Genomic DNA, 12,970 nt, shown 5'->3' on the forward strand with positions numbered 1-12,970 from the left:
GGGTTGCAACCTTTATCGATATTAGAATGAATTACTTAAAATTACACGAATTTTAGAATACTACAGATATATCTTAAAGTTCGGTCTCTCAAAACCTTAAACAGTTATCTCATGGTAGTGGAATGGAATAAAGGAGATCAAAACTCGGGTCTATCAACAGTCGCTGAGACAGGAGGCCGGCAGGGTGTGAGGCGACCGACACACCTCGTTGCATTAGGGAGTCTTGAGCAACTCCGTCAGTCGCCATGATTGGAGAGGCGAAACTATGCTGACCTGGAACTTGTGTAGATACTGTTTTATGTTAAAGAATCCTAGTCGTAGTTTATTCATGGTTTAGGCTTCTGATATTTAGATACATCGTACTAGGTTCGGGGATTCTGAATGTTTTGTTGTTGAAATGTTTGGTTTGCTGGTCACTTGTTTAGTACGCAACCACCTACGATATTTACGTCGCCCGAAATAGGCCGGACCACTGACAAAGGCGGTGGGTGCTCGGCTCAAAGAATGAAATGACATTTGACAGAAATAAATAGTTAAATATTTGCAGCGATGCCACGCTGTGATCGGTGTCAGCAGATATGGTGTTTGCGCAGAATACACCCCAGGGATGTACATAAAATACATCATCGTTTCAGTCATCATTCGCTTAATTAAATATAAATCATTTATATGTAATTTTCAATTTTACATAGACAAACGTTTCTTTGTGTAGAGCCGCCATAAAATGGCTATTAATTTTAATGGCGCCGCCTTCAGGCAGACGCGCCGAGCGCCAAGAATCGCACTATTCCTTGCTATGTGAACGATTAAATTCAATTTACGATATTCCAGAGCATTAGTTCACTTAAAGAGCAATAAAATGTCGGAAACATTGATGACCGCTGTACTCAATCAGAACTCATCATTGAAATCTGATACGTCACGCGAAAGCCGGTTCGCAATATTTTATTGCGCGGACCCGTACCTACTATTAATTCAGTGGGGATCATTTTTCGCGGCGCCCAGCGAGCCATCGAACACCTTTACATAGCGAAGTGAAAGGGGAGGAGGCTGGTGGAGCGCGGGGAGCAGCGGTTGTTGAGGGCGTGAGCGGCGTGTGTGTGCGCCGGGGCGGGGCGCGGCCGCCGCTCGCCAATGGCAGGCTGCGGAGCAGGCGGGGCCGGGCGGGGCGGAGGTCGCGGGCGCCGCCGTCGCCGCGCGCTAGTATCGCGGAGACCGGGCGCGCGCGCACCCGCCGGACGCTCGCGTGTCGCTCAGTGCGCGGCCCATATGTGCTGACAGTTGTATCGCGGTGCCTCGCACATGTTTATGTTTTGTTTTGTGAACTGCACCAGATAATAGCTATCAAAGTGTTGGGTGTCAAGCTGGAGATGAAGGTAAGATTTTTGGTCCTTACCGCTGAATCTCTACCGGCTCTAACAGAGGTTCTCTTAACTCTACCAGGTTTTCTGAATGTAATTCATGTGTATATGTTTAGTATTAAGCAAATCAATTCATAGTAAATCAATCAAATGTTTGTTAAAAAAATTATTTGATGACTTAAAGTTCGCAACAACTCGAAGCGTACACTAGACCCAATCATACTGTGTCATAAATTAGAATGTTCCAATAAAGTATACAATTACACATATATGCACTACCTAATTTGAAGAATATGCCAATTTAATCCGCCCACAAAATGCTATAATGATAAATACTAATGAACTTGTCTCTAAAAATACATGTTATTGACGAATGAAAAATCAACGGAAACTTGTCATTATAAAATTAGATTAGTATAAATTTAGTTTTAAGTGTACCGTTATTTTATATTTTAATTTTGTTGAAAAGCAAGAAGTACGCTGAATTCTTTCTTTTTTTCTTAAAGGCATTTTTTTTTGTAGCAGCATGAGATTCATCAATGCACCATGCAATAGTATAACTTAACACATAGGCACATTTGTAAAAGGAAATGTCTTTGATACAACACGCAACTCTTAACCGTAGGCCCAAAGTAGTTAACTATGGCGGTCATTGACGGTTATTACCTCTGAATTTTAATTTATAAATAAAACGAAGAATAATGTTGATTAAAATATTAATCTAAAACTGTACAAAATGGTAATTACAATTTTCAGTCTTAATTACGGACCTATCGTAGAAAAACTATTATAAAATATTTTTGTTCGATGCAGAATCCTATTCTTAATAAAATTTCGTGCTATTTTTTGAATTACTAGTATGTTGTACCAACCTTTTAAATGATTCTAATATGTTATTAATTACTGAACTCGGGGTGACGCCCAAAAAGCTTTATTCCACAAAGAAAAGTCAACGACTCTATGAAGCAAATACATGAAAAAAAAAACTTTCAGATAGGAGTATAAATCTTTTGAGTACATTAAAATCTTTACTGCGTTCATCTAATAATTAATTTCTACAAAAAAATCCTAAAAAACTGCATTGCAAACTGCCCACATTATGTTTATTAGACGCAATAGTAACTACAGTGCATCACTTTATACCTATTTACTCTGAATCATTTATGTACCCAAACTGTTATGATATAAAAGTATCGTAAATAAATTAGCTAAAACTTAATTTCCCATGGTTTGTTTGCAATAACAATTGCAATATAAAATTATAACTATTACCATTATTTTTCATGGGGCTTTAAATAGATAAACGTATGTTTCATTTGAAGATTACAACAGTTATTAACACACCACCTGTGTGTAAGATGGTAAATAATATACGTAATGATAGAAAAAATCTTAACTTTTATGACTACAATTTTTAATAGTTTAACAAAGAATAAAAACACGAAATGAACATAAACCACTTGCTGTTTCAAATTTAACGAAATAAAACTTTATTCTCAAAAATTAAACAAGTGAATATAATAATTCAACTAACAGACTCATCAAGGAAGTTGGAATATGTTATAGTTTTATTTATTTTAGCGTATACTCCCCAAGTTCCGATTATGACTCTACTAAAAAGACGCCATTGCCATGCCTTAAGAGCAAACTCAACCACCCAAATATAGTACGAATGACTCTCACATTCTTACTAATAGTAATACAGTACTAGTAGTTCACACGCAGACGTGTAAATAAGTAGACAATTTTGTATAATTTTGATAAAAATTAGCTTTAAATGTAACAAGTAGCGTGTTGTGGAGCGTGGTGGCCGCGTAGCATACAAAAGACATCAACGAGCGCAGCACCTTTTACATCTGCTTCTACCCAGTAATTGGCCGTTATAAATAATCCCGTGTGTATTAACATGCGCTAAAACAGGGACACCCTTTCACATTAGCGGTATTACACAATTTGCATACATTAATTACCTACATGCAAGAGTACCTCTAATCGTTATACTTATTAGAGTTTCTGCGAGATGTTGCCGTGAGTCGCTTAACAGTTAACATTTCACATTGTGTGGAGCAGTTAGTAGTATTAAATTTAGGTAAACAGGATCTATTAAATGATGATGATTAAATTTTCTTATTTGATTGTTCTAAAATTGGTTATTACAAACCTAAGTGTAGTATTGGACATCAACGTCGTTAAATACAATTTGTTCAATTATTATATTTTCTTACGCTTCAATAACAACACTGCGGTACTTCTAATGCATATTCTATGATTGTAGGTAATATATTTTACATAATTATTTAGTCAGTTTTAATGCGTTATCATAATTGAGCAACTCTATTCCACTGATTTTAATATTAAACGATGCTGTTCGGCGGTTGAGCCTATAAGTACCGGACTTACCGATGTAAACGAGTACCGAACAAAGGTTAAAAGCTACACAAAATAAATGTATCGAAGTAATAAATACGTTGGTCGTTTGTTTGCGGGCGATCATGCATCACGGCTGAGACAAGGCCAGTAATCCCGCCGAGACCATCAAATCCGATTACTGTGGAATCGGGTGCACGCGATAAATCGTCGCGGCCTCCACTGTCGTCGACGCCGATTCGTTACGTTCCGATTTACCGAAAAACTTATACGTTATATAGAGAAATATGGCGGCGGCCGCTTTGGAGACTAATATGTTATTTAAGGCGGGCGCGGAGCCCCGCGGCGCTGCCACCGGCTCAATGCGGATATTAATGATCCGAATGTATCAGCGCTCAACACACCGCGACGTCTTCTTCGCGAGCCGCACTCTCGCGGCACTCGCTCTGCACACCGCGCCGCGAGCCTCGTCACGCCAATCTAACGCAGCTACACGTAGCGGGGATCTAAGCGCCGTCTACAAAACTTGTTTTGTTTAGAAAATACATCCAATCAAGTTTTAAGTGCGCTATAAAGACAGCCGATCAACATTTTTAAAGACACAGGCCGTCACAATCACGGCGGGTAATCACCGCCAAAGTGTTGCCTAAATTGACACAAATTAATGAAAAAGAAAGTGACATTCAAATCGGTGTAAACAAAAAAGAAACGGTTGCGTTGATCGTCCGTGATACGGACAATGAACATCCCGACGCAGATGGTATCGCGGGATGTGCTACCGGGAGCCGCGTGTCGTGTGAACACGCTAGACGCGCGGCGAACGAGGCGAGGCGGGCGAGAAGAGCGACGCGCGAGGACCAAGGCGGGGCTGTTTGTTGAATAAACAAGGCGCTGGGTGCAAGGGGCCGCCGCGCTTTGTGTCGCCATGACGCGAGGGATTCTTGCTCCACTGCCTTCACTCCAACGAGCACGTCTGGGATCCTTCAGCAATGTGACGAAACCATAAGATTGCATACTTGCAGCAATAACATCCCCAATTCACTTGCACCCACCTAATATCACAAATGAAAGAATAATTTGTTACATCTTTTTGATTCCGATTCCTCTGTCTCGAGCAGCAATCCTGCCATGCGCTAGCAAATAAACGACATGTTTTATGCGCAAGCGCACTCGCCATTAACGAGTGCCTCGATCGTAGAAAGTAGGATAGTATCGCTTCTGGGAGTTTCTCCTCTAAGACAAATGTTAGAAACGGTACATTGTGCAGCATCCGGTGAGACGGCATCACTTCATAGACATTCAATGCGGCTGCAAAACAAACATCTCAAATAAAGCTCCATTAGTTATATCTAGACAATACGTATCTGTCTACAGTCTACGCTCCGTACATTAGTACTAGCGCAGGCTGATTCAAACGTTAATGTGCTAGAATCGCTGAGAAATTATCATTCTCCGTTAATTCTTCGAATCGGTAATAATTTAATCAGAGTCTTTCGAAACAGATACCTCCGTCTGTCCGTCCGTACGGAACCGTCGCCGACGGCAACTAGAGCGCACTCCTCAGAGCTCGTATATTTAAATAAGGATGCTCTTGACGCTGACACGAAGCCTCGGACCTCACTAATCAATTGTCCTCTCGGAGGTCACAAACACATTGCCGTAAAAAATATAACGCCTCGAAAGAAAAGCAAAAACTCCGGACTTTGATTCGTAAAATATTAATATTATTTTTTGTCGTTCATCTTTTATTGGAATACTTTGAGGCGAGTTCACGATGCGTCAGTACCTACGTGTGTGACTGTTCTGAAGTAGGTTTCATTGGTTTTTATGATCGTCGCTTATTTTGTTTGTGTATTACGTCGCGGGTATACCTACAGCCAGCCACCTGCCGATTATCCAACTCGACATACTAATATCTTTATTTCAATTTAGATGTAAATTTTCTAGAAATTATAAACATATTAATTTTACTGTATTGATTTACGAACTATAAAATGTACCCAGGTGACTAGAATCTTGTTCACTACAAAATAATGAATACATTACTTAACTGTAAGGTTTCAAGTAAAAACAGATTGCTCTGCTGAAAACTAAATTTTAGTCGGCTGAACGTACAACAGATAGTTTAAGCTTGCAAAACTTATTGCTTTATTGTTTAGATCATTGTCTGTTATAATTTAACTGATTTCGTTATCTCAGAATCTCGGCGTGTGGGACGTTAGACGCCACCCATCGCCCGCACAAAGCCAACATACTCAACATGCTCGTAACATACAAACATATAATACGCCTAAAAGGTTTGGCTATCGGCAGAACCATCGATTTGTGACAGTTCTTGCGTAATTGTTGTTTGCGGACATGTGATTGTTCAGCTGGCTTTAACATACGCCTACCAACAATTGAATAAAAGAAAATTTCGACAAAAACTGTTGAAAAAATTATAATTATTGAAAATTTTACTATTATTACTGCCCGCTTTTTTACCATTCAAGAAGAGATTCTGATGTTAAAGAATATAAGAAAATATATAAAGCTGAAGAGTTTGTTTGTTTTTTTGTTTGAACGCGCTAATCTCAGGAACTACTCGTTCAAATTGAAAAATTATTTTTGTGTTCAATAGATCATTTATTGAGGAAGGTTTAAGGTTATAAACCATCACGCTGCCACTAATAGTAGCGAAGATACAATGGAAAATGTGTAAAAAAACAGGGTAGAAATAAATCATAACTTATATCTTCTAACCACGCGGACGAAGTCGCGGGCAACAGCTAGTTAAACTATAAAACTTATCAAAATCTCTATTTGTTTATTTTGTGGTCAATCGTAATGATTTGACCAATTCACTAGCGTTCCAGAAAGTAATAGTTGAGGTATACCTCCACTTTCGAATAGTTCTGAATTCTCATGAGAACCTGGATTCTGGAGTAATGTTTCCAAAACTCAGCCATATTATCTGCTTAGTAGTATTTAAGTAGCGACAAGAAAAATTGCCCTAGTGTGTTGTCTAGTTACTTATAAATAATAGTTCCCGGAACGCGGATCTCACTCATGTCATGCCCATGTTCTAGTTAATTATTACCTATAAACATAATTGGCCAAGTTGAAGTAGCACAATTATTGTTCAGGATGATAAACTTCAGTTTGTTTAATTTATTTAGTACGAAGGGACTTAATTTAAGAGAATTAATTTTGGGCAAAAGAAAAGGAACACAAGCGAATAGGTGAAGGTATAATTAAATAGTTGGAGTCAAGTAAATTTTAGATTAAAATAATAATTGTATAAATAAGTATATTAAATACCCAAAGCAATAAAGTTAAAATATTTTATAATGTGTTTTTCACGTTCTGCCTAGTCGCATGTCTTCAATAGAACCGGTGAACCTCTTGTTTTTGCATTATACTTACGGGACTCTAAAACCTCATAACGAACTCATTGCAATTTATTTACGTTGTTTGACTTATGTTAGTAAAATGGCAATGTTGTCCGCGTGGAGTACATGCCACCGACATAAATGTCTCTCATCATAATTTACTGTCATTACCCACTGCGCCGGCAGCTGCTCACCATTAAAACTCTACTAATTTATACAACCGAGAATAAAAACATAAGATATTACCGATCCATAGTATCCTGAATTTTTATGTTTTAACTTATCCAAATAGACAAAGTATTAATTATCGTTTTTAATATGTCCTCAGGCTGCTAAACTCCTGACCAATGACTTGCAGTTCTAATATGTGAAGTACGACATCTTACAATGGTCCATACTCTTAATTATATATTTCACAGCACCGAAAGTGCACAAACCCACACAAAGGACGTGGCGCGAGTGCGTTGCGGACCAACGCCACAATAAGTGCCCTCTCACCGCCACGAGCCCACTCACATACCTGCGCAAGGCTCACCAATCATTACTTCGGTTACGAACAAGATTTATTGAGATGATTAAAAGTCATATTAATTTCAGACGAAAGTTAAACGATTAATCGGTTCGTTTTTCTTTGTCTTTGTCGTTTCCACAATCTAAACAGCCTTCGGGCAAAGCTTATTAGAGTAACTAATATTCGTCGACAGTTTTATTTTCGAAATTAATTGCACCAATAATAAGTCAGCCGCAGTGGAGTGAGAACAAAGCCGTGGTTGCGTCGTCCTCCCACACTAGAGCTCGCGGCGAGCGCTCTGTGGATCGTGTTGTTCACTTATTTGGATAGAGAACAAACAAATATAATTACAGTAACTTTGTTTACACTCGTTGAGCATGAAGGCCAAATGAAGCGCATGCGAGGTGTGACCACTTTCTGCACAGACTCGCACAGGATTACTGCTCATGTCCGACGCAAAGGGCTCACAAATTGTGCAAGTTGTTACATGACGCGAGATATTATCATACTAACATCTAATCATATATAATGCAGCGATAGCTGACTCTCGACACTCTTGCACAATTGTTGCGACTCTAAGGCTCGCCTCTTACCGGTTTTCCTTTCGATAATGTCGAGGGGTTTCGTGATACTTAGGCAAGGAGTCCTCAGAATGTGTACACCTCACACGGATCGCAGACAAAAGGCCGCTCTTATTGTTTGTAGTCGAAGTGGTTTGTTTAGACAGTGACAGATGGCGGCACCTCTCACCTTGTAAACATTTAACACCTCCGCCTTCACCGCGGGCAGACGCATAACGCATTAGTTAGCGCGGCCTGCACGTGGCTGATCTATCAATACAACAATATGAGCGGCGATGATTAATATCGAGGGCTCGGCGCGGCGGCGGCTCGGCGCGGCGGCTCTGCGCACCATACCGCACCGGTGTCCGCGCCCGCGAGGAATCCAACCCTATTAATATTTTATCAAACAGACGCGAGATGATGTCTCTTGTTGCGTTAATAGTTGCTCTCCATTCTGACCGCGACCATTCCGATACAAAAAATGTTTTGATAGTCCGCGCTATTGATTTCGAGCCATCAAATATCTCACCTGCGGCCTCGAGCTCGCGCTCATCGTTAGACATATGGGCGGTGAGTGTGAAAAACAATTATACTGATACCTAATGTTATATGGTTAACATACTACAAACACTTACATTTTATAGTCAACGAATAGCGCTGTATTGTTGTACAAGAGTGCTATAGCCACGTGACACTCAACAACATTTATGTAACAATACGGTTTGGGTCATCTTTCAAACACGGTGGGTTATAGAGCAACACAATGCAGTTACAAATACGAAAATAATTGATTACTAGATAATCGTTAGAAGTGGCAATAAAAGTGCGGGCGTGGGGCGCTCGGGCCGGCTCGGGCTGACTCGGGCCGGCTCGGGCGCGCTCGGCTCGCCTGGTTCCTGGTATTTAGGCAACAATAACTCCAGCCTTTTTGTTCACATGATTTAGCACCACCGGGTCGCTGTCCACGCAGTCGCAGCCGCTGCGCACGCGCTCTATACCGACCGTCATTAATTTCCATTTTTTTGTAACACTTGTAATAGCACTTATTACAATGTGTGATACAAAATTATTTTAGAATCGATTTACAATAGTCAAACGAACTTTGAACGATTACCTACACTTAACTTGTAATGGCTATTCAATGATTTTTTTTAAGACTTGTAAGATATGGTAACTCATTACATGGATAACACTTGAACAGGTTTAGTACAGTATTACTAGTATATTTTCGATAAACTTTCAGTCTCGTTTACATGAATAATGCCGTTTACTACGGCAGGAAATGAGGAAATAAATATATTAAATCATTTACATGCTAATGGTGTTGGGTGTCCGGTACCTACTTGAGATAACTAGGGTTTGGTTGGCTGAGCCGGCGGCGCCTGCACAAGACATTAAAAACTGTAATATTATTATTCTAATTTAGCGCGAGAACAAGCTCCTACTACAACATTACTAAATGTACTTTCATTTAATTAAGCAAAACTAAAAATCTCATTAACATATTGCATCAAAAATTACATCTTTTGAAATAAACCATATTCCTAGTCTCGCCTTTAAAGAAACCGTAAAGTAGCTCCGTTGTGTCAAGGGCTTTATTTGATACGGTCGTGACAAAGAGTCGATATGATTGATCCTGTGGTGTGGACACGGGAATCAGTCTGCATTCACTTCAGCTACTATTGTGCAGTGTTAATGCTAATGTAATCGTCATTATAGCAAGACGACCAGCCAGTATTCAGTCATCGAAGGTTTGTTATAAATGTAATCGTATCTATATTATGTAATTTTAAGATTAAGAATAGGCCAATAATGAATTAGCAGTTAGGATTATTAAAACTACCTTCTGTTTTAGACTCAATATTATAAACTATCTTTAAACATGAAATTATTGTAACGCCTCCCTAACACCAAATTCTCGGCGTATATCAAAGCGCAAATGACTCCTAAAAGAGTTCATATTCATAATTCATTTTCAACTGAAATGGAACTTAAAAAGATTAGTCGAGTCCGTGGAATGAAAAGGTCGCGCTACTTTATCAAGAGCATTACCAATAGAGGAGTTATAACGGCGGCATGAACAGTTACAGAATAACATTTTTCATTATAAACTTATTATGGGAGTTACATAAAGGCGTTGTATATCACTGCGGTGGTTACAAATGCGCTCGGCGGCGGAGCACAATGCGCGCCATGCATCACGCGCCGCCCGCTCCCCGCTCCGCTGCCCGCTCCGCTGCCCGCTCCGCTCGTCGCTCAGCTTGCCGCGTCGCCCGTGTCGTCGCCCGGGGTGCTGCGCGGTGTAATCCCGCCGTAAGTGCTCATTTCGTTGGGATTAACCATGTTCAACTTAGTGTAATTTATCAATTTGTGTCCGTCGGACGCGCGCCCGAACACCTTTTATTAACGTTCACATATATTTATATTGCCTCTTGCTCTTGTGTTTGCTTTTTAGTTATTACTATTATTACTTACTTAGTACCACCGCTTGTTGTATGAAATGCTGTATTTCGGACATTATCGCAATCACGAGATTAATTGCAAGCACTTATCATTCTGACTCTTAAATCGATTTCAACGCGTTTGTGCACGAAGGTGCAACTGGATTATACTCCCGGGTTATCTTACTCACCGTTAACGTTATGGTTCATATGGAATGTTCATTTTATAAAGGTTCAATATTTGTAAGATGAAAACTACGCTCAACATAGACACGAGGAGCCGCATCCATCAATCAAGGCAGATGTTGTGTCTCTGTTCATAACTTTATCTCACAACTTATACAGTTCATTGTAACTATTAATGTTTAACAACCTAATTTTATGCTTGTTTTGCGAACTTAATGATTTGTGGTTATTAATATATACTGTTATAATGTATAGGTTTATCGTAAACCATGATTTATTTAAATATTCAGCATTTCGTAACATGTAGGTACATTGGCATCGCGGATCGCGACTAAGATTAGTTTTCAAATGAGTTTTGTGTCGACGTCTCTATTCCAGTTTAGGAGACATTGCTTCTCCATTATATAAATTGAGGCTATTAACATTTATAGACGATGACATCTCGACACATGATGTGTCAAATATATTTAGATTTTTATTAATTTCGCACCGACAGAGATTGCTGCGTGGCAGGTAGGAGAGCGGCCGCGAGTCGCGACACCTGCGCCAATCGGTGGAGCGAGGCGCTTTAATTGAGATTTTACTACGGCATCGGTGACATTCAACAAATGTTATTGTATGAATGTACCTACTGATAATGTAAATAGAATACAGAGAAAGAATGTAGGTCGTTATTGTGGAGGAACACGTGTGAAACGCAAACGTTCCCCTGTACGTCCGCGCCGTCCTGACATCTATATCAAGCGCGCCACGTCAAGCCAATGTCAATCAACTCACAACTCTAAGCACTCACTGATAAGATTTAATTTAGTGCTGCCGGTGTTTGTCGGCATGTACGAGCGCGTCTGTTTGTAGTGCGCGCGAGTCACTTGTGTAAATTACTTTCAGCGTACATAAAGGTTGGCGGCTCTCAAACAGCGCTGCGCAAACATACCTGTTCAGTATTAATTCGCGTTATTTCTCTATTTGTGACGTCAAGTATTGTTCTACTCCACTTCGCCAGAACAGAGGGCCGGCCGCGGTTTATGTAACCACTTCATTGTCTTGCGCTATATCGACACAGGCTTCACATTAAAAGCGTTTGACATTGTATCGCCTTTGAGCGCCGCCCGCCTCGGCCGTGACGACCTTTTGCCACTACAAATAAAGGTATTAACATTATTATGTAAAAAATAAAAACAGCGCCACGACTCCTTATATTTCAGGATGCAACTTGGTGGAGGTATGACTGTCAATGTTCTTTAAATTATAAAACACTTTGTTGGAATTTGTTTAGTGTTGTGAAGCACCTTTGATGCGCTCTATTGTATGCTTAACTGGCCAGGAACGGAGCTGCGTTCACTGTGAACCAGCGACGGCGGCCGGCACTCGCCTGCTGCACTAAACACTCAACTTTATAGTACACACACTAAATAAAGGCCCGCACGGGCTCGGGGCAATTAAAAAAGGAATAGCTTTACCAATTTATTCGATTCGAATTTTAAAGAATGAGAGAGTTTATAAAGTTAATAATAAAGAAAAAAGTCAGCGCTTGGGCCGATGATGACTTAATTATGGGAACTAACACAATTAATAAGTTACGCGGCACTGTCGTACTGCGCAGGCGCGGACGACGTGCTCCGCTCATCAGATGCTATCATCTTCACACTTTAACGTATCTTTATAGTAATCATTGATCTTACATTATTTGATTTATTTTGATCGGCATTTGAAGTTTTTATCAATCAAGTTGTCACTGTATCGTAAACAGTGTTTTACACTAGCTCAACATGAATTTAACAATTCTTGTTGTATTCGATTTGTGTGCAATCACGAGGGGATTTAATGTATTCTTAACTCTGTTGCAGTGAAAATAAATTAATGTACATTAAGACACTGGATGAGTTGTTCAAACCTCATTCATTGAAATTCACCTTGTTACGTGTAGTGACAAGGGTGATGGCAAAAAAAATGAGCATCTTTCTTCGTTTTGACTTATTCATTAGAATATACGAAAGTGGCTTGTTACGAATACGTCACTTACCGCAAGTAGGTATTTGTCTTTCGACAAACCAATGTTTATTCGCAACGGATTTACTTGTTATTTTTCGTACTTTTAGCTAACGTACTTACTATTATTAATAATTGCATATTTTAACACAGTGCATGTACATGCCAGCAATACAAATGA

General features: G+C 39.7%; 1 protein-coding gene across 1 annotated transcript in view; it reads left to right on the forward strand.

The window, feature by feature from the left end:
* Positions 1-1,190: 1,190 nt before the first annotated feature.
* Positions 1,191-12,970, forward strand: part of LOC113504165 (LIM/homeobox protein Awh) — a 38,786-nt gene continuing 27,006 nt past the window's right edge. The window contains exon 1 of the mRNA XM_026886330.1: positions 1,191-1,376. Within this exon, the coding sequence (XP_026742131.1) occupies positions 1,371-1,376 (6 nt within the window). The 5' untranslated portion in view covers positions 1,191-1,370. The remainder of the gene's footprint in view (positions 1,377-12,970) is intronic.

Source organism: Trichoplusia ni, chromosome 21 (genome assembly GCF_003590095.1).
Source record: "Trichoplusia ni isolate ovarian cell line Hi5 chromosome 21, tn1, whole genome shotgun sequence".
NCBI classification, from domain to species: domain Eukaryota; kingdom Metazoa; phylum Arthropoda; class Insecta; order Lepidoptera; family Noctuidae; genus Trichoplusia; species Trichoplusia ni.